General features: G+C 48.9%; 1 protein-coding gene across 1 annotated transcript; it reads left to right on the top strand.

Annotated features, from left to right (window-relative positions):
- The first annotated feature begins 265 nt into the window (after positions 1-265).
- On the top strand, positions 266-19302 carry SUN5 (Sad1 and UNC84 domain containing 5). The gene is made up of 13 exons (XM_064275972.1): positions 266-351; positions 2053-2111; positions 2284-2355; positions 3485-3551; positions 4339-4400; positions 9837-9886; positions 11183-11217; positions 11992-12100; positions 14277-14355; positions 15446-15561; positions 17338-17505; positions 18009-18095; positions 19171-19302. The coding sequence occupies exons 1-13, from the start codon at positions 266-268 to the stop codon at positions 19300-19302; spliced, it is 1122 nt and encodes a 373-aa protein (XP_064132042.1).
- The last annotated feature ends 8429 nt before the right edge of the window (positions 19303-27731 follow it).

Here is a 27731-nt window from a genome sequence, read left to right as displayed (position 1 = left end):
TTAAAAAAAAAAAAGGTTTAAAAAAAAGAAGGCTGGTCACAATGACTTCCTCCAAGAAAAGGTTCCAGGACCAAGCTGGAGGCTGGTCCAGGGTCCCCACCCACCTGCTCTGTGAGGTCACAGTGCCAACAGCCCCACACGCCCGAGGCAGATGCCACATGGCACGTTCCAGAGGAGCCTCAGAGGCAGCATCAGCGGCCACTTCTTCCTCACCAACGCCCAGAGAACCCCCTCCTCCGTTCCCCAATCCTAGAGAAGGAAATCAATGCCACGGTCCTCAAGGAGCCCCGGGGACCCAGGTGTCTTACCCGAAGACCTGGCCCACGGTGCCAGGGATGCTAGGCCCAGAAGGTGAGGACAGCAGCCCCTCCCATAGCCCAGTCCTTTACAGTCTACAAAATGCTGCCTCTCTGTCCTCTCCTTGGAGGCGAGCAGGCACTATTAGCTGCATTTTACGGATGCAGCGACTGAGGTCACAGAGGTTTGACAGTGACTGTCTCAAAGTCTTCTGGCTAAAAAACAGCAGAGCAGTCACCCTTCTAGCATGTGTTTTTTGAGCACCTACTATGTGCTGGGCAGTGCTCAGGGCACTGAGACCACAGTGTGCACCACATGGACTTGCTCCTTGCCTCATGGAGCTCACAGTCTAGTATCTGTCAGGAGGCCTCTGGTTGCAAGTGACAGAAATTCTAAGTTAAAATGATGCCTACCTCTGGGCCCTAAAAAAGGGGTGCATATCCCAAGGAGTATACAAAACAATACACTGGGGTGAGGGAAGACATTATTAGAACTTCAAAGTATGTCTTTCTAGTTCATCCTCTTTTAATGCATATTCCTTGGGAATGTGAAAATAAATTTGTATATTTGGGAAGGGTAAATAATATATTATCACAGTGGGGCATATATATAATTCTTAATACATAAATATAAATACATTGGAGGTATAATAGAAATGTTAAGAGACAAAAAAAAAATCATTCTTGGATCAGGTGGACCTTGAGACTATGTTGTCATCTCCTCCCTGGAGGGCAGAGGTAGAGGGGGTCAGAAGCTGGTGAAATGGACACGAAAAGAGAGAGTGGAGGGAGGGAGAGGGTTGTCTCATTAGGGGGAGACCAATTAGGAGTATGTAGCAAGGTGTATATAAGTTTTTGTGTGAGAGACTGACTTGATTCGTAAACTTTCACTTAAAGCACAATAAAAATTTAAAAAAAATATCAAACCTGTTGCCATCGAGTCAATTCTGACTCACAGTGACCCTATGGGACAGAGTAGAACTGCCCAATAGGGTTTCCAAGGAGCAGCTTGGTGGATTCAAACTGCTGACCTTTTGGTTAGCAGTCGTAGCTCTTAACCACTGTGCCACCAGGGCTCTATTTGGAGACTACTGCCTTAAAAAATAAAGAAAAGTTGTTATCTCACATACCAAGTGCTCCTGAGCTGTGGGTGGCTCCAGAGTACGGGGGTTCTAGAGTTCCACAAAGCCATCCAAGACCCAGTTTCCTACCATCTTCTTGCTCTTTGTGTTGAGCCTCCTCTCATGGCCACAAGAGGGCGACTGCAGTTCCAGGTGTCACATTGAAACATGGCTGCACAGGGTGGAAAGAAAGTGGACATTGCTTCTCGTAGATCTCTTTTAAGCAATGAGAAAAACTTTCCCCAAGTTCCATACTTGGGAGTACTACAATAGTTCAGACCAATCAGAGCTGTCTAAAATTACATAGGGTATAGGAGTGGACAAGGCAACAAAATCAGGCTTCTGCTAACAAGAGGAGATGGTGGCTTTTGGGTGACAAACAGCTGTGACTGTAACAGTAAACCAAGTCAGTTTACTGTGCCCTTTCTTCATAAAAGACCTGGATGGATTTGAGGTCAGCCAGACCTGGGTCTGCCTCAGGTTCTGACCACCCAAAGACTAGTGGTCTTAGGTAAATCTTTCTGCAACTCAGTCTCTCCATCTGAAACATGGGGATACCAACCCACTTGCCACCCACCCCCTGCCGACTTGCCTTGTAACTCTTAAAGTGTGATTGTGAATCTTGTCATCCCCAGGACCACCCAACGAGGCCGAAACACCTGCAGGATAACAGAGGAACCCTTACCAAACACAAGTGAGCAGGGAGAGGGACGGGATAGCTAAGGTCTTGAGATTCAGGTGGGCAGCCTGGGGTCACTCAACAAAAGAGGGTTGCTTGCACCAAACTCTAGGCTGCACCTCAGGTCTCTGCAAGCACCATGTCCCTGAGGCTTGCAGTGACATGAAAGGCTTTCCGGTTTCCACAGATCCTGACACCTTTCTGTTGCCTGCCCATATCAGTGCCCCGGGCCTGACTCAGTGCATGCTGGGATTTTTATGTAAGTATATTCTGAAGCGCCCCCTTGGCCGTTTATATGGGCCTGGAGAGAGGGTCCAACCTCAGGCCAGGCTGGCCTTGATAGGGGGGCGAGGGTAAGGTCTATGCTGGGGTGATAGAGAGAGTTGGGCTCTGAGGGTCTCTCCATCAGAGATGTCATTCCAGCTAGGATTTCTTTGGTGTTTGGAGAGAGGGAGTAGGTGGGAGATTGGCTGATTAGAGGAGGAATTAATTGCCAGCCCTCCTTACTCTGCCTTCAGTCTGGCCATGGGGCCAGGAGGCAAAGGTGAAGGCATGGGAATGATTGGATGCAACTCACTCTCACTTCAGAGGTATGTTCTACTTCCACACTCTCCACCCACCAATCCATTTACTCATCCATTCAGTCATTTATCCAACCATCTACCCTTCTGTTGAAATATCCATGCATCCAATTAGTTCATCCATCTGTCCACTGGGTCATCCATCAGTTCACTCATACCTTTATCTATTAATACGCGCATTCCTCCAGTCATCAACCCATCCTTTCATTTATGCATCCATCCATCCCCTCATTCTCCCATCCTCTCATCCATTCTCTTATTCATTCATCCTTCAAGCCAGTCATCCAGCCATTCTCTCATCCTTTCTGCCATCCATCCATGCATCCTCCCACCTACCCATCCATCCATCTACACCCCATCCATCCATACAGCCAATCTCCCTTCCATTCTTCCATCTATCCATTCTTTCAACAAATAACCCTGAATGCCTACCCTTTCTGACCCCACGCTGGGCAATTCTGGGCATCCAGGGATGAGCCAGACAAGAAGCCTACCCTTAAGAAGCTCTTAGTATCTGAGGAAATGGGCATTAGCACAGCCCAGACTTTCCTGCTCCTAAGTCGCTATTAATTATCTATTAACTGCCAGCTGCAGGTATTGCTCACCTATAGGACCTGTGCTGATTGTACACTGGCACTTACCCATAAGTGGAGCAAAGGACTTTCCTGGGCTCAACCAGCAAGTCGGGGAGGGGGGTGGGGTTCCCACCTCTAGGATCTTCCTCCAAGCCCAGGACAGTTATCGAGTTCTCGCATGGAGATGAGGATGAGAGAGCTGCTGCTTACCACTCTCCTGTCCCCTCGACAGCCTGGTTGACCTACCTGGCCTGTTTCCTGAGGACTCGGGCCCAACGAGTGCTGTTCAACACCTGCAGGTAAGCAGGGGCAGGTGAAGGAGGGTGATGGGGGCTGGAAACAGGTAGCTGGTGACCATGGCAGCTCCCTCATTGATTTAGACCTCCCCTTGGCCTTCATCAGGTTCCCCCACCCCAGAACCCATTGTGGCCCCCATTGTTCCAGCTCCTTAGCCTGTAGCTCTCTATAATCCTGCCCCATTCTTTCTCTCCTGCCCTTTGGATACACCATTTGCATTCCCATCCCACACATTTGCACACACTGTTCTTCTTGCCTGGAATTCCCCTCCCATTCTTTCTCTTTATCATTCCTGCTTATGTAAATCCCTCTGATTTCCTGCAGGGTTGTCCACCTCATTTATTCATTTAAAGTTTAAATTTTAACCATTTCCTGAATGCTTATCCTGGGCCCAGCCATGGCCCTCACCACTCATAAATTCCCAGCCGGGTGAGAAAGGCAGATGCCGAAACTTCACAGTGCCAATCCGGGAGTGAGAGGAGGAAGGGGCGTTTGAGCTGACCCCTAAAAGATGAGTTCACCAGGGAGAAAAGAAGGAAAGGGACAAATAGCTCATCAATGTAGAAGGTGTGAGAAGGAGGACGGTGAACACCATGAGTTGATCTCTGATGGCCTAAAATGCTAGAGTATGAGCTTTCTTTCCTCTGGGACACTGGGGAGCCACAGAAGGTGTCACTGCCCAGAAAGATACCTGCTTTTCAGGGTGGAAAAGGGGCGAGGGCCAGGCCATGACTTGTCCACCTGTGCAAACCCCTGCATCCCCCTGACCAATGCTTCTCTGCCTTCCAGATGCAAGCTGTTCTTCCAGAAGCTCCTTGAGAAAACAGGCATTCTGGTCCTCTGTATGTTCGGTGCGTCCCCAGGGCTTGCCCAGGCCCAGGTCAAGGACTGAGGGGGGTGCCCTTGGGTTGGGCCCAGTCCATGGAGGGCTCTAGCACTAACTAGTTATGTGACACTGGGCAATACACTGCTCCTCTATGAGCCTTAGTTTCCCCATCTGTCTAATGGGTGTTGCTCTGCAGATTAAGTGAGATGATAACCAAGAACATTTTTTGAAAACTAAAAAGTGTTTGGAAAACTGTAGAGCTCTCCCCAAACAAAAAAAAACAAAACCCATTGCTGTCGAGTCGATTCAGACTCATAGCAACCCATAGGATTTCCAAGGAGCAGCTGGTGGATTCGAACTGCCGACATTTTGGTTAGCAGCCGAGCTCCTAACCACTGCACCACCAGGGCTCCCTTCCCAAATTATGTTATAATAATTATTATCCTCACTTTCTGGCATCTTTCCAGACACCACCACCACCTCCCACCTCACAGCTTTGCTATTTCAAGCAAAGGAATCTCCTTCCGCCTCCTTTCAAATTTCCGGGCCTTGGGTTGGGGGTGGGGAGGTGATCTGCTCCGTATAGGATAATGAACAGTGAGTCCCAGAAAACGTTTCTGCTTTAACTCAACAAATAGATTTTTTTTTTAACTAACAGCTTTATTGAGACATAATTCACATACCATAAAGTTAACCTTTTTAAAGTGTACAATTCAGTAGTTTTTAGTATATTCACGAGGTGTACATCCATCACCACTGTCAAGTTCCGGAATATTTTCACAGTGCCAAAAAAGAAACACCTCCCCCAGCCCCTAGCAACCATTCCCCATTCCCCGCTCCCTTCAGACTTAGGCAACCACTAACCCAATCTCTGTCTCTATCCCGCCTTTTCTGAACATTTCAAAAAATGGAATTGAACGATGTCGTCTTTTATGCCTGACTTCTTTTATTTAGCATAATGTTTTCAAGGTTCATTCATGCCATAACTTGTGTCAGTATTTCATTCCTTTTCGTGGCAAAACCAGCCCATTTTTGCTGGCATACCTGGATATCCATTTGCAAAAGAATGAAACAGGACCCATACCTCACACCATGCACAAAAACTAACTCCAAGTGGATCAAAGACCTAAACATAAAGACTAAAACGATAAAAATCTTGGAAGAAAAAATAGGATCTACCCTAGGAGCCCTAATACAGGGCATAAACAGAATACAAAACATTACCAAAAATGATGAAGAGAAACACAATAACTGGGAGCTCCTAAAAATCAAACACCTATGCTCATCTAAAGACTTCACCAAAAGAGTAAAAAGACCACCTACAGACTGGGAAAGAATATTCAGCTATGACATCTCAGACCAGCGCCTGATCTCTAAAATCTACATGATTCTGTCAAAACTCAACCACAAAAAGACAAACAACCCAATCAAGAAGTGGGCAAAGGATATGAACACACATTTCACTAAAGAAGATATTCAGGCAGCCAACAGATACATGAGAAAATGCTCTCGATCATTAGTCATTAGAGAAATGCAAATTAAAACTACGATGAGATTCCATCTGACACCAACTAGACTGGCATTAATTCAAAAATCACAAAATAATAAATGTTGGAGAGGCTGCGGAGAGACTGGAACTCTCATACACTGCTGGTGGGATTGTAAAATGGTACAACCACTGTGGAAATCCATCTGGCGTTATCTTAAACAGTTAGAAATAGAACTACCATACAAACCAGAAATCCCACTCCTCGGAATATACCCTAAAAATACAAGACCCTTCACACAAACAGATATATGCACACCCATGTTTATTGCAGCTCTGTTTACAATAGCAAAAAGCTGGAAGCAACCAAGATGTCCATCAACGGACGAATGGGTAAATAAATTGTGGTATATTCACACAATGGAATACTACGCATCGATAAAGAACAGTGACGAATCTCTGAAACATTTCATAACATGGAGGAATCTGGAAGGCATTATGCTGAGCGAAATGAGTCAGTTGCAAAAGGACAAATATTGTATAAGACCACTATTATAAGATCTTGAGGAATAGAAAAAACGGAAAAGAACACATACTTTTGTGGTTACAAAGGGGGGAGGGAGGGAGGGAGGGAGGGAGAGGGCTTTTTATTGATCAATCTGTAGATGGGAACTGCTTTGGGTGAAGGGAAAGACAACACTCAAAACAAGGAAGGTCAGCCTAATTGGACAGGATTAAAAGTAAAGAGGTTTCCGAGATAAAATGAAAGCTTCAAAGGATAGCGAAGCAGGGGCTGGGGTCTGGGGAACTTGGTTTGAGAGGACTTCTAAATCAATGGGCAAAACAATTCTATTATGAAAACACTCTGCATCCCACTTTGAATTGTGGCACCTGGGGTCCTAAATGCCAACAAGCAGCCATCTAAAATACATTAATTGGTCTCAACCCACCGGGAGCAAAGGCAAAGGAAGAACACCAAGGTCACACGACAACTAAGAACCCAAGAGACAGAAAGGGCCACTTGAACCAGAGACCTACAATATCCTGAGACCAGAAGAACAAGTTGGTGCCCGGCCACAATCGATGTCTGCCCTGTCAGGGAGCACAAGAGACAACTCCTGAGGGAGCAGGAGACCAATGGGATACAGACCCCAAATTCTCATTAAAAGACCACACCTAATGGTATGATTGCGACTAGAGGAATCCCAGAGACAATGCTCCCCAGAACTTCTGATGGCACAGGACAGGAACCAACCCCGAAGACAAATCATCAGGCATGAAAAGGACTGGTCAGTGGGGGGGAGAGAGATACTGATGAAGAGCGAGCTAATTAAATCAGGTGGACACGGGAGAGTGTGTTGGCAACTCTTGACTGGAGGGGGGATGGGAAGATAGAGAGAGATGGAAGAAGGTAAAATTGGCACGAAACGAGAGACTGTAAGGGCTGACTCAATAGGGGGAGAGCAAGTGGGAGAAGGGAGTAAGATGTATGTAAACCTACATGTGACAGACTGATTGGAATGGTAAATGTTCACTTGAAGCTTAATAAAAATTTAAAAAAAAAAAAAAAAAAAAAAAAAAAACCAGCCCATTTTATGGATATACCGCTTTTTGTTAATTCATTCATCAGTTGGTAGATATTTGGGTTGTTCCCACTTTTTGGTTATTATGAATAATACTGCTATGCATTTTTCGTGTAAGTTTTTGTGTGGAAATACATTTTCAGTTTTCTTGGATACATAACTAGGAGCAAAATTGCTGGGTCACATGGTAATTCTATGTTTAACTATTTGAGGAATTGCCAATTTTTACATTCCCACCAGCAATGTAAGAAGGTTCCAGTTTCTCCACATCCTCATCAACATTTGTTAGTATCTTTGCTATTACAACCATTCTAACAGGTGTGAAGTAATATCTCATTGTGGTTTTTATTCACATTTCCCTAATGTCTAATGATGCTCAGCATCTTTTTGTGTGCTTAGTGGCCATCTTTGGAGAAAGCTCTATTCAGATCCTTTTCCCAATTTTAATTGGGTTATATTTCTTTTTATTATTGACTTGTAAGAGTTCTTTATTCTGGATGCAAATTCCTTATCAGAGATATGATTTGCCAATATTTTCTCCCATTCTATGGATTACCTTTTTATCTTCTTGACTGTGTCCTTTAAAGCACAAAAGTTTTTAATTTTGATACAATTCACTTTATTTTTTTTTTTAATTGATTGTGTTTATCTGAAAAAGCCATTGCCTAGTCCAAGGTCACAAAGATTTAGCCTTATGTTTTCTTCTACAGTTTTATAGTTTTAGCTCTTACATTTAGGTTTATGATCAATTGTGGGTTAATTTTTGTGCATGGTGTGAGGTAGGGTCCAAGTCACTCTTTTGCATGTGGGTATCCAGTTGTCCCAGCACTATTTATTGGAAAGACTATTCTTTCCCACATTGAATTGCTTTGGCACACTTGTCAAAAATCAATTGACCGTAGATGTTTCAGTGTATTTCTGGACTTTCAGTTCTATTCCATTCATCTACCTGTCTATCTTTATGCTGGTACCACTGTTTCAATTACTATAGCTTTGTAGTAAGTTTTGAAATTGGAAGTATGAGTCCTCCAAATTTCTTTTCCAAGATTGTTTTACCTAGTCTGGGTCCCTTGCATTCCCATATAAGTTTTGCTGTCAATTTCTGCAAAGAAGACAACTAAGAATTTTTATAGGAATTGCATTGAACCTGTAGACCAATTTGGAAAACTTGACCATCGGAACAATATTGAGTCTTCCAACCCATAAACATGGAATGTCCATCTATTGTTGATAGTTATCTATATTTCTTCATTAATTTCTTTCAGTGATGTTTGTAGTTTTCAGAGTACAAGTTTCTTACCTTTTTGTTAAATTTACTCTAAGTATTTTTTGATGCTATAAGTAAACTAAATTTTTTTATTTCATTTTCAGATTGATTATTGCTAGCGTACAGAATACAGTTGATTTTTGTATATTGATCTTGTTTACGGCAACCTTGTTGAATTCATTTATTCTAACTGTTGAAGCTTGTATGTGTATGTATATATATACACATACGCCTTAGAATTATAAATACAACATCATGTTATCTGCAAGTAAAGACAGTTTTACTCCTTCCTGTCCAATCTGGGTGCATTTATTTCTTTTTCCTGACTAACCAACCTGGCTAGGACCTCCAGAAGGAGTCCTGGTAGTATGAAGGTTAAGTGCTCGGCTGCTAACTGAAAGGTTGGTGGCTCATACTCACCCAGATGCTCCATGCGAGAAAGACCTGGTGATCTGTTCCCATAAAGGTTAAAGCCTAGAAAACCCTGTGGGCAGTTCTACTCTGTCACATGGGGTCACCATGAGTCGAAACTGACTTGACAGCACCTAACAACAACAACAACAACAGGACTTTCAGTACAACATTATATAGAAAATGATAAAAGCAGGCATCTTTGTCTTGTTCTTGATCTTTGGAGAAAGGATTCAATCTTTCACCATTAAGTATTATGTTGGTTATAGGTTTTTTTGTAGATGACCTTTATCAGGTTGAAGAAATTCCCTTCTATTTCTACTTTGTTTAGTGTTTTTATCGTAAACAACAAATAAGTTTTAAAAGGTTTTAAACAGTGGCTCAAATGGTGAAATCTCAGCCACCACAGAGGTCATGAAATGGAAGGAGACACGGTTGGGATAGGATGGGGATGAGGAGAGATATTCATAGTTTGGTTAATGTGAGACAGACACTTTACATACATGATTCCATTCAATAACGAAGTGGATATTACTGTTATTACCATTTTACAGACGTGGGAATTGAGATACAGGGAAATTAAGTAAATTCCAAAAGATGCGCAATACTAGTAAGCGGCAAAGCTGGGATTTGAACTCAAACGTCTTAACTCCAGGGCCTAGGCTCTTAACTTTCCATGCTAAATAGCTCATTCTCATCCTCATGGCCCCACAGGATTCTGGGTGTGTTCTATGCACTTACCGTCAAAGATGGAAGTCTGGCAGGTGAGTGTTCAAGCCCCACCACTAACTGGTTCCACCCCAACCAGCCAATGTCACGTCCATGGCTCCCCTCGTTCTTACCACATCTGAACTCTGCTCCAAACATCCACCTTTGACATGTCGCGCACCTTGGAGCCCCATCTTTTCTGCCAAAAACTGAATTTCAAGGACAAGATGCAATAATATTCCTTTCTCCTATCACCTGCCCCCAGAGCTGACCCATTTCTCCTTTCCAAAGTCCCTCACCTAATGTGGGATGTTGAGGACAGGGCAAATATTTCTCTCTTTGCTCAAGGTAGTTTGTTTTTCTGCTCAAACAAGATGGAACCATTTGCTCTGTGATTTCTAAAGAGAAAGGAGGAGGAAATCAGTGGCCAGAGTTCCCTGTCTGAGGAGAGCAAAATGTCTTAGAAGATCTATAGGGAGAGACAATCTGAGGGGCCTGTCCCTCCCTCTCCTTTTCTCCACCTGATGAATTCCTTCACATCCTTCAAGGTCCAGCTAAAATGTCACCTCCTCCAGCAGCACCCAGGTAGAGGTGGTCACATTCCCCTCACTCCTACCACAATTTTCTGTAATCACACATGCTATTTTCTGTGATGATGGTTGTCCCCAACTAGACTGGCAGTTCCTTGAAGGCAGGAGCCAAGTCTGATTTGTCCCAGGAAAGTTCAACTTAGGGCCAGGCACAGGGTTTTCATTAATTAATGTCTGGTGACTATGGCCAGATGGGAGTGTGAATGTAGGGAGAATAAGTGGGAGGATGAATGGATGGATTGATGGATGGATGGTTGAATGGGAGAGGGGATGCAATGGATGGAGGGATATAGAGGAAATGGACGGGAGGGTTGATGAATAGATGAATGGGAGTGAACTGATGAGAAAGTGAATGAAAGAGAGGGTGCTTGGATGATGAGAGAATGGATGGATGGTGAAGGATGAATAGATGGTAGGATAGATGGATGGGAGAGGGTGTATGCCTGGATGGATGGATGGACAGATGGAGAAATGGATGAGGGTGGATGGATGATAGGATAAATGTATGGATGGATGGGGGAGAGTGGATGGATGGATAAGGGGGGTAAATTTGAATTTCGATGGATGAATAGGTAGATGGATGGATGAATGGATGGGTAGATGGATGGGTGGATGGATGGATGGATGCATATATGGGAGAGTATATGGGACGTTAATGGTTGGATGGATTCATGGCTGTGGGAGAATGGATGGTTGAAGCTCCATTGGGCCCAGATTAGGCCATCTGAAAGAGATCTCTTGCTTTCCTCAACACCCCACTAGGATGACAATCCAAATGGTCCACTACAGAGCTTGAGGTAAGAGGAACCTGCTGAGTGGTCTCATTACCATCCAAAAACCAGAGTTAGAGTAAGGATCTGGGATGTATTAGCCAAGAATATGGGTTCTACAGCCAGATAAACCCAATTCAAATCCCAGCTCCACAATTTCTACCCGGCTAATCTTTTTTTTTTTTTTTTAATCTTATGCAATTCGCTTCACCTCTCTGGGTCTTACCAAAAAAATACTCATTGCAGTCGAGTCGATTCCAACTCATAGAGACCCTATAGGACAGAGTAGAACTGCCCCATACGGTTTCCCAGGAGTGCCTGGTGGATTTGAACTGCCAACCTTTTGGTTAGCAGCCATAGCTCTTAACCATTATGCCACCAGGGTTTCCTCTGGGCCTTAGACTCCTCATTTATGAGATGGGGCATTACTCTCACCTTTCTCTGAGTAATTACGGGCATTAAAGAAGATGTAAAATGTTTCAGTAATTCCTAGCCCATAGTCAATGCTCAGCAATGCTCAACCAACAACACACCACCTGGTGGCAGAATCCTTAATTGCAGACAGAATACTCAGGAATATTTGGAAGGATTGAGCTGGTCTTAAAGACGTTCGAGGCGCGAGGAAGACCATGAACAATGTTTTGAAGATAAGAATCTGCCGGGTGGGTCTAGGGATGAACCCAAACAGTGACAGAATATAATGTTAGTTCTTGAAGAGCTGACTGGCAAAAGGAGAAGCCAAAGGTGACAATAAAAGCATCACAACTCATTCAGTCCGTGTTCTCACTCCTTCCTGGGAAGGATATACCAGGAGAAAGTGCGACATCACACTGGGGAAATCCAGGACCTCCGAGGTAGCATGAACCAGCTCATTGCCAAGCTCCAGGAGGTGGAAGCCATGTCAGACGAGGTAAGATAATGGCCTTTTTGCCCCCCTCCCCAGCACCTAACTTCTCCCTTTGTTTGAGTCCCTGTTTCCAATATCCAAAGTTATCTTTTTTCTTGATTTCTCCCTCATTTTCGTGAAGCGCATCCCCCCAATAACTTCCTGGAAAAGAGTTAAAGAGAAGGTACATTTATTTTTTTATAACTCGCATGCTTGAAACACCTTCATTCTACCTTTGCACTTGGTTGATAGATATTTTGACTGGGTATAGAATTCTAGGTAGGAAATAGTTTTCTCGCAGAATTTTTAAAGAAGTGCACCATTGTATTCAAGTTTCTACTGTTGCTGTTTAGAATTCAGATGTCACTCATTATTGGTCCTTTGAGTATGGTCTATTTTTTTTTCATCCCTGGAAGCTTGTAGAAAATAATTTTTGTCTCCAATGTTCTATATTTAACCTGTTTTAGGGGTTTAATGCTTATTGCATCCGTGTGTTGATGTCTTTCAATTGTTTTGGAAATTTCACAGCTATTATCTCTTAATATATTGCTTCTTTCCATTATCTCTCTCCTCTCCCTCTGGGACTCCAATTACCTGTATATTAGAGCTTTTGTGTATGTTCCACGTGATTTCTATGCTATTATCTGTGAGTTGTTGTTGTTGTTGTTTGTTTTCTCTATGTGCTTAAGTTTTGGTATTTTCTATTGACCTTTCTTCAGGTTCACTAATAATCCTCTATTCTGCTCTGTCCAATCTGCTATTGAACACATCCATTTAGTTCTTAATTTCAGATATTACATTGTTTAGTTCCAGAATATACAGATGATTCTTTTCCATAGATTTTAGATATATGGTAAAATTACATCATTTAATTTGTTGTCAATATTTTTCTTATTTTATTTAACACATTAATCTTAGTTATTTTAAGATCCATTTCTGACAACTCCAATATCTGGATCATCTACGGACTTCTATTGTCTGTCTTTCACTTAGTTATAAATCATATTATCTTGCTTCTTTATGTCTAGTAATTTTTTAGTGTTTGTTTTTGAGGCAGATCAGTTAGGACTACTGCCCAAAGCACCTATATGTGGCCTCTCCACGTGGCCTGGGCTTCCTCACAACATGGTAGCCAAGTTCCAAGAGTGAATGCCTCAAGAGAACCTGGCAGCACTGCATCACATTTTATGACTTAGCTTCAGAAGTTACATCACATCACTTCCACCATAGTCACAGGTTCAACCAGATTGAGGGGGCGGGAACTTAGACCCCACTGTTCATTGGGAAGAGTGTCAAAGTCACATTGAAAGAAGAGCATGAGGAATGGAAGATCTTGTTGTGTCCATTTTGGGACAATACAATCTTGTCACAGCCGTGAAGAGCCTAATAAAAATCATAGCTGGCATTTATTGCTTCCGTAAAGTTTACAGCTTTGGAAACCCTATGGGGCAGTTCTGCTCAGTCCTGTAGGGTCACTATGAGTTGGAATCAACTCCACATCAACAGATAATGAGTACAGTATTTATTGAGTGCCTACTATGTACAGGCACTGTACTAAGGACTTTGCAGTTTTTATCTTGCAGTAGAGTGTAGTGGTTAAGAGCCTGAACTCTGGAACAAAACTGCCTGGCTCTGTCTCTTTTCAGCTGTGTGGCCTTGGACAAGTTACCTCTTCATGCCTTATCATATTTTAAATGAAGATAATGATATTATCTACCTCCCAGAATTGCTGTTTGGGAATAAGAGTGAGCATACTTGAATCTGATGATACTCCTGGCACATAGTACAGGCTTTATAAGCCCTATTTCTAATCTTCACAGCAGCCCTGGGAGGTAGAAATTATTATGATCCCCATTTTACAGATAAGAAAATCAAGACTCAGAGGGGGCAGTAACTTGCCCAAGGGCCCATAGCAGTAAAGGTCTGTGTGACTCCAGAGCCTGTGATACCTTTTGATGGTGGAGGTAAATGTAAACCTGGTGGGTAGCGAAAATGGAGCGTCAATGGCTTGGGCTTCCGCCAGTACAGCGACTGTGTAGTCTCTGTGTGAACCAGCTCATGGGCTTGTACAGGCTGAAGCAAGCATTTAGGGAGGAGAGGTTTTCTTACTAGCCACCTGTCACCTGGTGTGAACATATACATATGGGCCTTAATCTGTAAAAACACACCAGTGTACAGCTTGTGTTTTCTGCCTTCTCAGCAAAGGATGGCCCAGAAAATAATGAAGATGATACAAGGCGATTACATTGAAAAGCCAGACTTTGCTCTCAAGTCTATAGGTAAGTGACCCCTGTCTGCCTGCCTCAAGTTTCCTCAGAAACTCTTCAGAGGGTGGGTTTCATTTCTGGTCTGGTGTTTCTCACATACTCCCTCTGTTGCTGGGAAGTTCATCCTCAGAGTCAACCTCTGCTCCCCATCTGGTTTTCTTGCTAGTTGTCTGTTTTCTCCTATAAGGCCTGGGGGAGGGGGGCAGGAAGCACCAATCGCCAGCCCCTCAACGCTGCCCTTGCCTCTTGGCCCACTTCTTTGCCCACCCACTTTTCTCCAAACCTAGCCTTGCTGTGTGCCAGGCCGTGGGTGCTGGGTGCTGGGGACACAGAGGTAAAGAGGACAGAGCTGTCCTTGCCCTTGGGGATAGAGGAGGCCAACCATTTAAACAAACCAACACAGGCCAAATAACATTGGGAATCAGTGTCAGGAAAATTAAAGCAGGTGGCTGGACTAGACAGGCCCTGGGCAGGAGACATTTGGGTTCAGACCCGATGGGTGAGGAGGGAAAAACGTTCCACACAGAGCGGACAGATGGGAAAGAGGCCTCTGTGAGGCACCGCAGAGAGAATGAGGGGAGACATGGGCGGTGAACTGGGCTACAGGGGCAGTGGAGTGGACCAGGCTGGAGTGAAGGGCACCCTGGCTAGGTGGCACCAATGACCCAAGCTCACTCATATGTGGGGTCAAAGGGCATTAACCCAACCCCTGAGTAACCCCGAGCCTCACTTAACCTCTCAGGGCCATAGTTTCCTCCTCTGAAAAGTGGGCATAATCAGAGCCATAATAACAGGAATGAGGCCATCAGACAGTAAGTGTTTACTCTGCATCAGGCCCTGCTGGAAGAGCATTTTGGTGTGTTAACCCATTTCAACGTCATAACAACCCTGTTACTACTACTATTATTGGAAATATTATTATTCCCATTTCCCAGAGGAGAACACTAAGGCCCAGAAAGGGTCAGTGATTGGTCCATTGTTTGCTTGGCACATAGTGAGTGCTCCATCTATGGGGCTGTCCTCCACCAGGCAGAAGTTGGAGGCGGGCTGGGGCTGGGAGCTGCTCACCTGAGGACCCCCACCCCCAACATCTCCCATGCAGGGGCCACCATCGACTTTGAGCATACATCAGCCACATATAACCACAACAAGGCTCGCTCCTACTGGAACTGGATCCGACTGTGGAACTATGCACAGCCCCCGGACGTGATCCTCCAGGCAGGGGCAGTGGCAGGAGACAATAGGAGAGGGGCAGGATGCAGGGACGGGGGCAGGGATGTGGTCAGGAGCAGGGTCCAGGGACAGGAGCTGAAAGCAGGGGTTGGGTGGGGAATGGCGGCCAGGGGCCAGGGGCCTGGGGTGGGTTGGGGTGGGGTAGGAGCAAGGAAGCAGGGAGAGGCCAAGGGTGGGGAGCAGAGGGAGGGGGCAATTGACAGGATGGGGGCAGGGACGGGGTGGGAACAGGGCAGGGGCGGTTGCGAGAGGAGAGGCTAGAGTAGGAGCGGGGGAGGGCAGGGACAGTCTGCTTTGGCACTGGTAGGTGCCCCACTATCCAGCCCCTGAAAATAAGGGTTGGGGAACCTTCAGAACCACCCTGGAGGGTGAGCCCTGATATCCCCATTTTTCAGAGCAGGAGGCTGAGGCTCAAAGGAGCTGCAGCCACACAGCTGGTCACTGTTAGTGACAGAGCCAGGATTCAAACCTAAGCTTTTCTTTCCTTCGGAATCCTACCTCACAGATGAGGAAACTGAGGCAAGAAAGGGGAAGGGGCTTGCCCAGGTCACAGAGCAAGGACATTCATTCAGCAAACACTACTGAGTGTATCATCCTAGCAGCCCGTTCTGGATGACCCTAAGGCTACAGGTGGCTTGTCTGTGGGCCCCACCCTCTGGGAATGCCAAGATCACAGCAGTCTTGGTCAGGGGCTGGAGCAGCAGACTTGTCGGCAGGGTCTGAAAGTCTTCCTGATGGAGGTGGCCAAAGACAGCAGGAGTTGTCAGGCAGAGAGGAGGAACCACGGGCATGCCGGGCAGAGAAACAGCAGGCAAAGGCTGCGTGGCATGGCAGCAAGTATGGCGGTGGTAGAGCCACGACTGGGGCAAAGTGCTGGCTTCAGGCAGGTTTGGAGCCGAGAAAAGGGCCGGCCCAGCAGGACTCTGTCCCTTGGTCCATCTCCACCCTCCAGCCTGACCATGCTCCTTTCAGCCCCCACATTATCAGACCCAACTCAGCACAGGACCTTACACATTCTGTTCCCTGTTTGGAATACCCTTCCCCGCCCCCCCCCCCCCCACCTTTCCAGCTTTCCCTCGGTCTGGGCTCCTCCAGGAGGACTTCCCTGACACCCACAGGCCCTGCACCCCCACCTAGCATCTTCTGTTACAGGTGAGGACCATCTACGCTCTGTCTCTGTCTCTCTCTCTGAGACCCTCAGAACTGCTGGAAGAACACTCTTGCTGTGTGATTTCAGCCAAAACTCTTCCCCTCTCCGGGCCTCTGTTTCCTCTTTTGGGGTCAGGGATTGTAGTGGTTCAAGGCCAGCTCCAGGGTCAAGCTGCCTGGGTTGCACGCCCAGCTCTGCATAGCTCTGGACAAGTCATTTCCCTCCTGTTTCTCAGCTTCCTCATCTGTAAAACAGGGATACAGTGGCACCTACATTCTAGGGTGGTTGTGAGACCATATAAAGAATGATGGGAGGAATGAATGAATAAACAAACCAATGAACGAATGGAGGCTAAAGGGGAGAGGCTGGAGGCTGGGAGGCCCGAGCAGGCCCTGCCCTCCCTGCACTGGGCTGGGGAAAGGCTCATCCTTGCCGCAGGCAATCAGAGAAGCTCCCTGGATGGGGGTAGGGCTGTAGCCAAGCTTCATAGACAGGAAGGATGCAGCTCAACCAGGAAAGCCAGGGAGCTCTAAGGGAGCTAGGGTGGGTGAGCCACACTTCCTCGCCCACCCAGTATGGCCCCCACTTGCCCTTGCCCCTGCCCCTTGTAGCCCAACATGACACCTGGCAACTGCTGGGCCTTCGCGGGTGACCGCGGCCAAGTGACCATTCGACTGGCCCAGAAGATCTACCTGTCCAACCTCACGCTGCAGCACATCCCCAAGACTATCTCCCTGTCAGGGAGCCTGGACACCGCCCCCAAGGACTTCGTCATCTATGTGAGCACGCCGGCAGGGCGTGAGGCTTCGCTAAAGGCATAGCCTCATCATGGTGGCATTCCAGGCGGGAGGGTGAACACCATTTCCACAGCTCGCGCAGGCTAGAGGGCGTGGCTGAGGCTTTGTGAAGGCTGGGAATGGCCAGGGTGGGGCCAGATCTCAGCTTCTAAGGATAGGGGATAAACAGCTGCTCAACTTTGACCCAAGTTTTTCAAAGCCAGAAGAGCCTTCAGGTACCATTAAATCCCCATTTTACTGATAAAGAAACTGAAGTCCAGAGACAGGTCAGGGAACGCCCCCAAATCCCACAAGTCAATGCAGAGTTAGAAGTAGATCCTCACCCCTCTGACTCCCAGCCCAGTGCTCTTTCCTATCCATCACTCAGTGCTGCAGTGGTAGGGAGCTCCCCATCTTGGGAGGTGTGCAAGTCTTGACTGGAGAGGGGAGAAAGCCTCTGATGGCCCTGCCTTATCCAGCCCCTTCTCCTTGGTCTCGCTCCACAGGGCATGGAAGGCACCCCCAAGGAGGAAGTGTTTCTGGGTGCGTTCCAGTTCCAGCCAGAAAATATTATTCAGATGTTCCCGCTGCAGGTACCTGGGAAAAGTTGCCCATACTGAGCACCTATTGAATGCACAATATATTTAGGCCTTTACCCAGGGTCCTCACTTCATCCTCCAACAGCTCTGGGAGGGGCACAATCATTATAAACCCACTTGACAGACAGAGAAATTGAGGCTCAGAGAGATGGATTCAGGGTCCAGCGCTAAGAGCAGGACCCCAGGGAGAGCTGTGCAGCCTCTGACAGCCCCCCATTTTCTCTGCTCTGCCCAAGAGCCCACTGACTGCATTCCCTCCCAGGGGCAGCAGATATTGAGCAGAAGGGGCCCCTCGGAGCTGGGATTGGTGGCTGCAAACTTAGAGTCTCAATACTGGGAGGCTTTATAATCAGTGCCTACTTCAACTGCATTGGCAACCTGTTTCCCCACATGCCGCCATGGTTTGGACGAAGAGAGTTGGGGATAGAAGTAGGATCAGAGGGGAGGCTGCTGGAATGGCTGGGAGGCTCGATGGAGTGAGTGTCCAGGCTTGGGAGTCAGGCTGACAAATCCTAGCCCAACCACAAATTCTGTGTGATGTTGGGCCATCCCCTTCCTCTCTGGGCCTCAGTCTCCCCTTCTGTAATTCCCTGGGTGGTTGAGAGCATCCAGAGAGATCTCATAGGCCAAGGGCCTCCCTCCTTCCCACTGAGCAGGTCGTATAATAAACACAGGCTTCACCTCCTCCTGAGAGGCAGAAAGGCGAGGTGCTGGTAAGTCTCCTAGACTGAGATCTTGTATCATGCTCACAGCAACCCTGGGAAGCAGATTACCATTCCCATCTCATAAAGGGAGAAACTGAGGCCCAGGAGGGCGCAGTAGTTTGCCCAGGGCCCCACAGCACATCCATGGCAGGGCCCCACTCCTGGGACATTTTACCAACCACAGGACTTCTGTTCTTCCAATCTTGAGACCTTCTATCTCAGCCCCTGAGTATCAACATGCTGTATGGCCTTGGACAGTCGATTCCCCTCTCTGGGCCTCAGTTTCTCACCTGTGAAATGGGAGGGCCCCTCTGGCCAGCAGCCTGTGGGCAAGCAGCCCCAATATCTGGGACTCTCTCTTCCAGAACCAGCCTGCCCGGCCCTTTGGTGCCGTCAAAGTCAAGATCTCCAGCAACTGGGGGAACCCACGCTTCACTTGCCTGTACCGAGTGCGCATCCACGGCTCTGTGGCCCCACCCGGAGATGAACCTAACTAGAACCCCTATCCCAGAGAGATTAAAGTTTATTCTTCAACCCCCAGCCTGAGTGTCTTTTGGCCCTGGAGAGTGAGGGTGGGTGAGGCATTCAACATCTGAGGCCACGGCCATCAATGACTGAGCCCGTGCTAGGGGCCTGGGCACCAGCACCATGGCCCCATGGGGCCCCATTTCACAGGTGGGGATAGTGAAGGCTCTGAGTAACAAAGTGACTTGCCAGAGCTCACACAGCCAGCACACAGCAGAACCAGGATTCAAACCAGGCCCATTGATACTGTACATGAGATACCTCCCTGGCTTCAAGTTGGGCTCCACCCTTGAGCCATGTGTACCCTTAGGCAACACCTGCCCTTTTGGGGCCTCTGTTCGCCCATCTGTACAATGGGGATTGGACCGTGGCTACAGTGAGCATCAGATGAGGTGGTGAATGAGAAGCCCCACCTCTGCCCACTGCAGGGTTTCAGCATCATAAGGACAGTGTACTGTGTGACATTAGACGGGAGATATGCCCTCTCTGAACCTCCATTTTTTCAGGTGTAAAAGTTTCTGTTCCCCAAACTTCACATCCTTATTTTATCTGGGTGATCTTTGCCATAGCTGAGTCCCACCTGTTCCAGAATGCTAAAGACGTGCCAGTGTCTACTGCGGCTCTCTGTAAAACGAGGATACCGATCCCCCAGCAAGAAGCTCTCGGCAGCACGCAGGGAACACAGGAGGTGTTGGGGAAATGGTCCCTGAGCTCACTGTCAACCTCAGAGCCCAGGCAGGAGATAGAAGGCCCAACCCTCTGGGAGGGGGTGAGGCTAACTCTGAGCCAAGGCCCCAGGGCGGGGCAGGGCTGGCCAAAGCAGAATGGGCACAGGGCCTGGAGCCTACAGGGGATGGACCTCCTAGAGCAGTGGCAGGGAGGTGGACACGCTGGCGAGGGTCCAGCAGAGCATTAGAAGGGTGGATAAATCGGAAATATGCTTGTCTCCCAGGAAGGCTGGCCGGGCATGCACCCCTGCACAGGCCCCTGTCCTGAGGCAGAACCCGCCCCTCTGGCCATTTACCAGTCCTCCACACCAACCCCCGGGACCCTCCATCACCCGGCCCCAGGGCCCACCCTAACATGTTCTCCACAGTCACCTCACACTCCTGCTCCCCTCCCAGCCCATGCCTGGCCTGGCATTACTTCCATATTTTTATGTGAAGCACGTTGCAGTTGTTGTTGTGTGCCGTCAAGTCGATCCCAACTCACAGCAACCGTATATGACAGGACTGCCCCGTAGGGCTTCCTAGGCCGTAGTCCTTATGGGAGCAGATCACCAGGTCTTCTCTCCCGCAGCAGAGTCGCTGGTGAGCTCCAAGAACCAACCCATTGGTTAGCAGCTGAGCACTTAACCATTGCACCACCAGGGCTCCTTAGGGGAACCGTACTTGCTATTAAAATGCCAACCCATACTGAGGCGGGTATTTGTGAAAAGTGAACCCATGGACACCCTGCCTCCTTCCCCAAGTGCCCCCCCAGTCTCACTCCTCCAACTGTTATATACGTTGCAAGGATTTTCTCCCAGCACCTCATCTTTTAACTTTGTTTAAAGTGTCTTCTGTTCAGCAGATTTTTTGAAATTTTTATGTAGTCAAATCAATCTTTTCCCTTATAACTGTGAAGTTTATGCATTGTTCAGGAAGGACAGCCCAGTCCCGAGTTTAGAGAACATAGTCCTATATCTTCCACTAATTTTATAATATAGATGCCTATATACCAATTGGAGTCCCTGGGTGGTACAAACGGTTAACTCTCATGGCTCCTTACTAAAAGGTTGAAGGTTCAAGTCCACCCAGAGGTGGCTCAGAAGAAAGGCCTAGGGATCTATTTCTGAAAAATCAGCCACTGAAAACCCAGCAGAGCACAGTTCTTCTTGGACACACGTCAGATAGCCATGAGTCAGAATCAACTAAATGGCAGCTGTTTTTCGTTTTTTCCCCCACACGAAATATACGTTCTCTTTAATGCATACATATGGAGTCCTTGGGTGGTACAAACAGTTAAGCACTTGACTACTAACCCAAAGGTTGGCAATTCAACTCCACAGAGGTACCTCAGAAGAAAGGCCTGGAGATATATTTCCCAAGGATCACAGCCACTGAAAACCCTTATGGAGTGCGGTTCTTCCCTGAAACACATGGGGCTGCCATGAGTCAGAATCGACTCAATGGCAACTGGCTTGTTTTTTTGTTTTTTCTTTTAATGCACACACAACACACACGCGAGATCTAGATGTATATAAGCTCTTTAATGTATCTGGAATTTCTTTTTTGCACGGTGTGAGGTAGGGATCTAATTTATTTTTTGCTAAATTACTACCCAAATAACTTGGCAACACTCTTCCCTGTAGCTTGGAAACGCTGTTGGTGCACAGTTTCCATTCTCTTTCCCATTTCACTGAGCCTTCTGTCTTCTCCTACACCAGTGTTACACTCTTTCGGTTTCTCTAGCTTTGGAGTATGTTTTGGTATACGCTATGGCAAGTATTCCTCCTTTATTTCTCTGTTTCAAAATCTTGGCTGCTCTCACACACTTTGTTTTCCAGGCAAACTTTAAGATCTGCTTGTCGAGGTGCATTTTTAAAACACTGCTGTACTTGCACTGGTTTTATGGATTAGTGTTTGGATCTCTTGCCCACATCAGCTCTTCTCTTCTTAGGACAGGAATCTTCTCTCCATGTCTTCACAGTTTCTTTCCATATCGTTAGTAAAGCACCACTTCTACCTTCATGTAAATTCTGCACTTTTCCTGTCAGATTTAACCCTGGACATTTGGTTGGTTTTAGGGGTATTATAAATGAGATCTTTCCCCCTCTGTTACATGTCCATGGTTGGGCTTCTGTGGAGGAAACTCCAGCTGTCCGACACTCCTGTGACATGCCCCCTCCACGATCCCCACCCTCTGGAGGGTTCAGGCTAATTCTCCCAGGTGTTCTAGGTGGACACCCACATCACCCACCGTGTTCCTTAATCCACAGGTGCATTCACACCGGTCACCTCTTCTCATCCTCCCAACAGGGACACAACATCCCCATAGATTCAAGGACACTGAGGCACAGAGAGGTGGAATGGGTTCCCAAAGTCACACGGCAAGTCATGGTGGAGCTGGGACCCCGACTCAGTCTGCCAGGCCCCTTCCCAAAGTCATTCAGGTTCTAATAGGGTTTGGATGGATTGGCTATGTGTAACTGTGAGTGCAGCAGGAGGATGCACGGGTTCTAACCCGGCTACACCCTTGGGAGCAGCATGATGGCCCCACCCCACTCCAGAGCCCAGCTCACCAATCAATGGGGAGTCTTGTTATTCACATGAACAGCGCCCCCACCTGCGATTCAGCCTCCTGCCCCAACCTTCAGGCTCCCCTTTCCTCACCATCAGTTTCCCCTCTTCCGTCTACCTGCACCTTCACAGACATCCCCTATCCTCCAAGGTCAATGGTAACTTGGGTTGTGCATTACAGTTCACAGGTCTCACCCAAGTCCCACAACAGGACCCTGGTTCCACCCAGGAGTGGAAGGTCTGCTCCGGCCAAGGAGGGATCATTTCCAGGGCAGCATCTGCAGAAGAACAAAGGCTGCCCCAAGCCCTCCCTCGCACACACCCTGTCCCAGGTCCACAACACACAAGGCCGGCTACCTGCCCAAGCCTCAGTCCACCCACTGGACTGAGCTGAGCAGTAGGTAGCTGGCCAGGGTGGGAGCCAGCTCTCTGAGGTTACAAGGACATAGCTGGAGGTACCTAGCGCCAAATCACCCCCGAGGCCCCCAGAGTGGCGCCTCTTATAAACCCAGCTCAAACCCAGGATTTAGTTAATCCTGCTAAATCCCGGGAAGCCAGGCCAGGCCGCACTGGGCTGGGGCAGGCAGGCGGGGCTTCTGCTGCTCTAGGGCTCTAGGCCCAGAGACCCCTGGACAGACAGTAAGAGACTGGCCCTTTGGTGAGGGCCTATGAATGCCCTGTGCTCCCTCCCTGTGGGACTTGAGGAAGCCATTAGTCCTCACCTCCTCCCTGCTGGAAGAGACCTGAGGCCCCCAACACCCCATGTGGAAGGCCTCGTTGCTGTGGTAATATTATGAACGGCTTCTCACACAAGATGAGGGAAGTGTCACGTTCTTTATTTCTCCAAATCAAAATCCGCCTCTGGGCCCTCGTGCACCCAGGCCAGTGGGCAGTCCATAGCAGTCATTCTTCAGGTCTCTGTGCCCTGCCCAGGGCTCTGGGGATGACTCAGGCTGCTGGTCACTTGTCTGTCGTGGTCATAGCTGGGGAACCTAGGATCAAGGAGCCCATTTACACCTTCTCTTGACCACAGGGCCCAGGGGCTCATGGGAAGCTCTAGGTGGCCTGGAAACTGGCCCAGACTCTGGGGCCTCTGGGTACTCCCCACCACAGCTGTGCCTGCCTCCCAGCAGCCAGCATATAACCTCCTTCTCTGTTACCTGTTAAACTCTGAGACACTAGCTTTCTAGCTGGGGCTCCAGGAGGGGAGTGGCCTGGGGAAGGAGGGGCCTGAGCTACCCCCCTACCTTCCCCCATTGGTAAGCCTCTCTGCTCCCCACACTGCCCTGAGTCCACTGAGCCCTCAGGCTTGACAGGGAGCTGCAGTGAGAAGGAGGGGAGTGGGAGGCCCTGTCTACCCTCCAGGGCTCACAAACCAGAGCTCCCCATCAGCCTTTCTTAACTATCCCAGACCCGCCCAGCGACATCCCGGAGGCACTCAGACTCTGGCCAGTCAAAGGGGGTGAGCAATAAAAATGACGAATTACAAGCACCCTTCACCACTGTACAACCCTATGTCCACTCCTCCAGCAGCCCTGCCAGGGAGGTGCGACCAGCGGACCTGAGGCTCAGAGGGGAAGGTGGCCTGCATGTGGCCACGCAGCTCATAGAGCTGGAGCTTAAAGCCAGGCTTCTAGTGATGGGGTTGCTCTTGTTGGGGTGTTCTGGAAAGGAAGGGCTGGTAGGTGTGGAGTCTGCAGCTGTGGGCCCCAGGGTAGGATGAGGCAGGTGGCATGGGGGCCCTGCAACCTGGCATGGCTGTGTCTCACCTGCAGAAGGCAGCTGCTCAGCCTGGCACCCCTCACCACATGTCACCCCCCTGGGCCATATGAAGAGGTACAAAGTTCTTATCAGAAGTCACAGGAGTGCTGGCAGGCACTATTCCATGGCTATGTCCCCCACATCAATTTCCTGCCCTCTTGGGCCCAGCTCTGGTGGTGCCAAGTGTCTGTTTGTTCTCTCTATCTTGATGGAATTCTTTCCAAAAAGGATGTGGTTCTTCTAGCCACATAAGGGGCCCTTCTAGGGCTGGGCCTGGAGCCAACTCCCTGTGGCCCTCAGGGGACTTCCCAGTGTGGCATTCAAAGCTTTCTACAACCAGATTCCCTGTATCCCCTCACCTCCCCACCCACCCATTCTCCACACCACCCACTAAGCAGGGGAAAGAACACTGACTAAGGAATGGGGTCAAGGTTTTTTTTTGAATCTTTGCTGTGTGGCGATGGACAGATCACATCCCTCTCTGAGCCTCATGGTGTGTCTCTAAGAAAGGCCATGTTCAGTGGGATCCACCTTGCTGGCTGCAGAGCAAATGGGATCCAGCAGAGGCAGCGCCTGGCACATAGCAGCCCTCAATGAACAATGGTGGAATATTTTTACTGTCATGCTTTTGCTTATTGGCATCTTCTATTTTTTTTTTAGACTGAGCCTTAGTTGATTTTGCCATAAAGAAATAAAAGTAAAAGTTATTTTTAGTTTAAAAAAAAGAGGGACAATTGGTACCCAGTGAGCGTCTAACGAGAGTGTCTAGGCCAGGGGGCGAGTAGGGGGGACACAGAAGGAGTAGGCAGGTCCTGGCTGGGGGGAGTAGGAGGGAAGGGCAGGCTCCACAGGACTTCGGGAGGAGCCTGGGTGGCCAGGATTGGGGGCCCAGATGGTCAGAGAGGCCTTCCTGGAGTAGGTGGGAAACAAGCCAACCCCTGGAGGATGGGAAGCCATTGGGTGGGGGAGATGATGTGACGGAAGCAAGGGTGGGGCTGAGGGCAAAAGACTGAGTAGGGGTCCTGGCACTACCCCTGCCCCAAAGTGTGACCTGAGGCTGGCCACTCCAGGTCCTAGAGCCTGGGCCATTAGGGCTGAACCCAGGAAGACCTGCCTGGCGTCAGAGAGCAGAGGGGCAACTCACTTGGTGATGGGAATCAGGTTCCCAAGGAGCCTGCCATCTTGCTCCACGTTGGGAGCTGCCTAGCTTTCAGCGGCCTCTTCAGGTCCCCGCTCTCCACCATCCAGTCCCTGCAAACAGGGAAAGGAGAGCCAGGAGGGGCACCTCAGGGTGGAGCATCTGAGTTTTTGTTTACCAGGCAGGCCCACTACCCAACTGAGTCACTCCTCCCAGGGGCCCGGGGACTCACACCTCCTGGGAGGATAACCAGGGCCGAGGACCAGTCCACTGGAGGGGAAGGGAGAGGGGTCCCTGAGTGCTGTCCCTCAACCTGGAGCGGAGCACCCCCCCCCCCACCGCCAGGCCCTCACTCTTAAACATGTGGAGACACTAGAGGCCCTTTCAGCAGACCAAGATTCCTGGCAGCTGGGCCCTGAGCAATGCCCATGGTCAGAGGCAGGGGTCTCTGGGGACTGGGAGGAGCCATCACAAAGCCCACCGAGCGGGGGGCTGTGGTGCCTGCGGTACCACTGAATCGGTTCACACTCCCTTTCCTGCCTGCGGGCTTTGTCTGGCCACCAAAGCCTGCGTTACCTGTCTGTGCCGCCATGTGGGGGAGTCAACACCCCAGAAGCAGCTCAGCCAGTGACGGACAGAGCGGACACGCGCCCCTCTGCAAGCCCACCTCCTCTCCCAGGGAAAGAATCCCCTCTTCCGCCTCTTTCAAAGTGACTCAGGACTGTGACGGGAGATCCCCCTAACTACTTTGTTTCCACTCTAGGAAGCATGGGGGTGAGGGAGGATTACATTGAATTGAATGTGCACTTCAATTGTGAGACACATTCCAATTTCCAAAAGCTTTAAAAAAAACAAAACTTTAAAAAATATACACCTTAGAATTGTGGAAATTATATATAGAGAGAGAGAGAGAGAGAGAGAGTTCGGGTGAGCTTGTCTGCTAACCTAAAGGTCAGCAGTTCAAATCCACCAGCTGCTTGGAAACTCTACGGGGCAGTTCTACTCTGTCCTATAGGGTCGCTATGAGTCGGAATCGACTCGATGGCAACGGGTTTTTGTATATACATATAATTCTTGAAATAAAAAGTTTTGAGGAAAAGAAACCCAGTGTTGCCCCAGACCCCTCTGCCGTGCAGCTCAGAGACCCCCACGCCATCTACCGGCCATCAGGGATCTGCCGCCCTCGGGCCGACCACCCTCACAGGTCTCCAGGGACCACTCCTGCCTCCACAACCCACCCTTCCCAGCAGCCAGAGGGGCAGCTTCCCAAGACGCCAGTGAGATCACGCCTTGTATTAATATGCCCACCGGCTTCCCACCGTTCTTAGAAAAGAGCCTCACAGTGAAAGCCCGCGGGACCCCGCCCCCCGCGGGACCCCGCCCCTTCCGGGACCGTGCCCCTCGTTCCCTGTCTCCCCCTGCTCACTCTGCTGAACCCCACCGGCCTCATCGTTCTCCAAAAACGCCAAGCACATTGTCACCTCGGGGCTTCGGCCCTGTTTGTGTCCCCTGCTGAGAGGTCCCTTCCAGACTTCCCCCAAAACAGACCCACCGGAAGTGGTTCAGAAACCGTTGTCAAAAAGTCCATGCACCAGTGGTCATACCAAAGGTCCCCTGGCGACCCTGGGCAGCTATTTACCCTCTCTGAGCCCAGGGCTGCTTCAGGGGCCTGGGTGAGATGTTGGCCATCACCGGGGATGGGGGCGTGTCCTGGGGGTGGAGGAAGGGGCACTCACCTTTCTGGATCTCCACCTGGTTTGGGAAGCTCCTCAGGCCACAGCCACACAGAACACCCAGCTGCTGCCACCTCCTCCTGGGCTACACAACCGCCTGCAAGGGCTCTGCCTGCCAGTCAGGCCCTCAGAGACACATGCACCCCAACCTGGCTCCCAGACAAAAGACCAGGTTGGGGCAGAGACTCCCTGGGGATGTTCCCTTCCTGACCCTCCTCATTGTCCCACCCCCAGGCCCTTGCCCCTGCAATTCCTCTTGCCTGAAAGGCTTCCCTCATTCCCACTATCTGCCAATCCAGGCCCGCCCATCCTTCCAGACCCCAGTTCAAGACCCACACAGCACAGAATCGGGAAAGGATCCCAGATACCCAGAGCCAGAGGGGACCTCAGTTTGTTCCCCCTTCCCCAGCAGCCCCACCAAAGGCAGAGCTCAGAGACCAGGTGAGACCAGGTCTGCAGCCACCCCACTGGGGAATGACAAATACAAA

Source organism: Loxodonta africana, chromosome 24 (assembly GCF_030014295.1).
Source record: "Loxodonta africana isolate mLoxAfr1 chromosome 24, mLoxAfr1.hap2, whole genome shotgun sequence".
NCBI lineage: Eukaryota > Metazoa > Chordata > Mammalia > Proboscidea > Elephantidae > Loxodonta > Loxodonta africana.
Note: the sequence above shows the minus strand (reverse complement) of the source record. Positions and strands in the feature narration are given on the sequence as shown.

Bases quoted from the DNA above. Each gene is read 5' to 3' on its own strand.
- SUN5 (XM_064275972.1), top strand. From the start codon at position 266: ATGCCACGGTCCTCAAGGAGCCCCGGGGACCCAGGTGTCTTACCCGAA. The intron at 2,356-3,484 runs GTAAGTATATTC...TCCCCTCGACAG, and splicing joins GTGCATGCTGGGATTTTTAT to CCTGGTTGACCTACCTGGCC. The intron at 9,887-11,182 runs GTGAGTGTTCAA...ACACCCCACTAG, and splicing joins CAAAGATGGAAGTCTGGCAG to GATGACAATCCAAATGGTCC.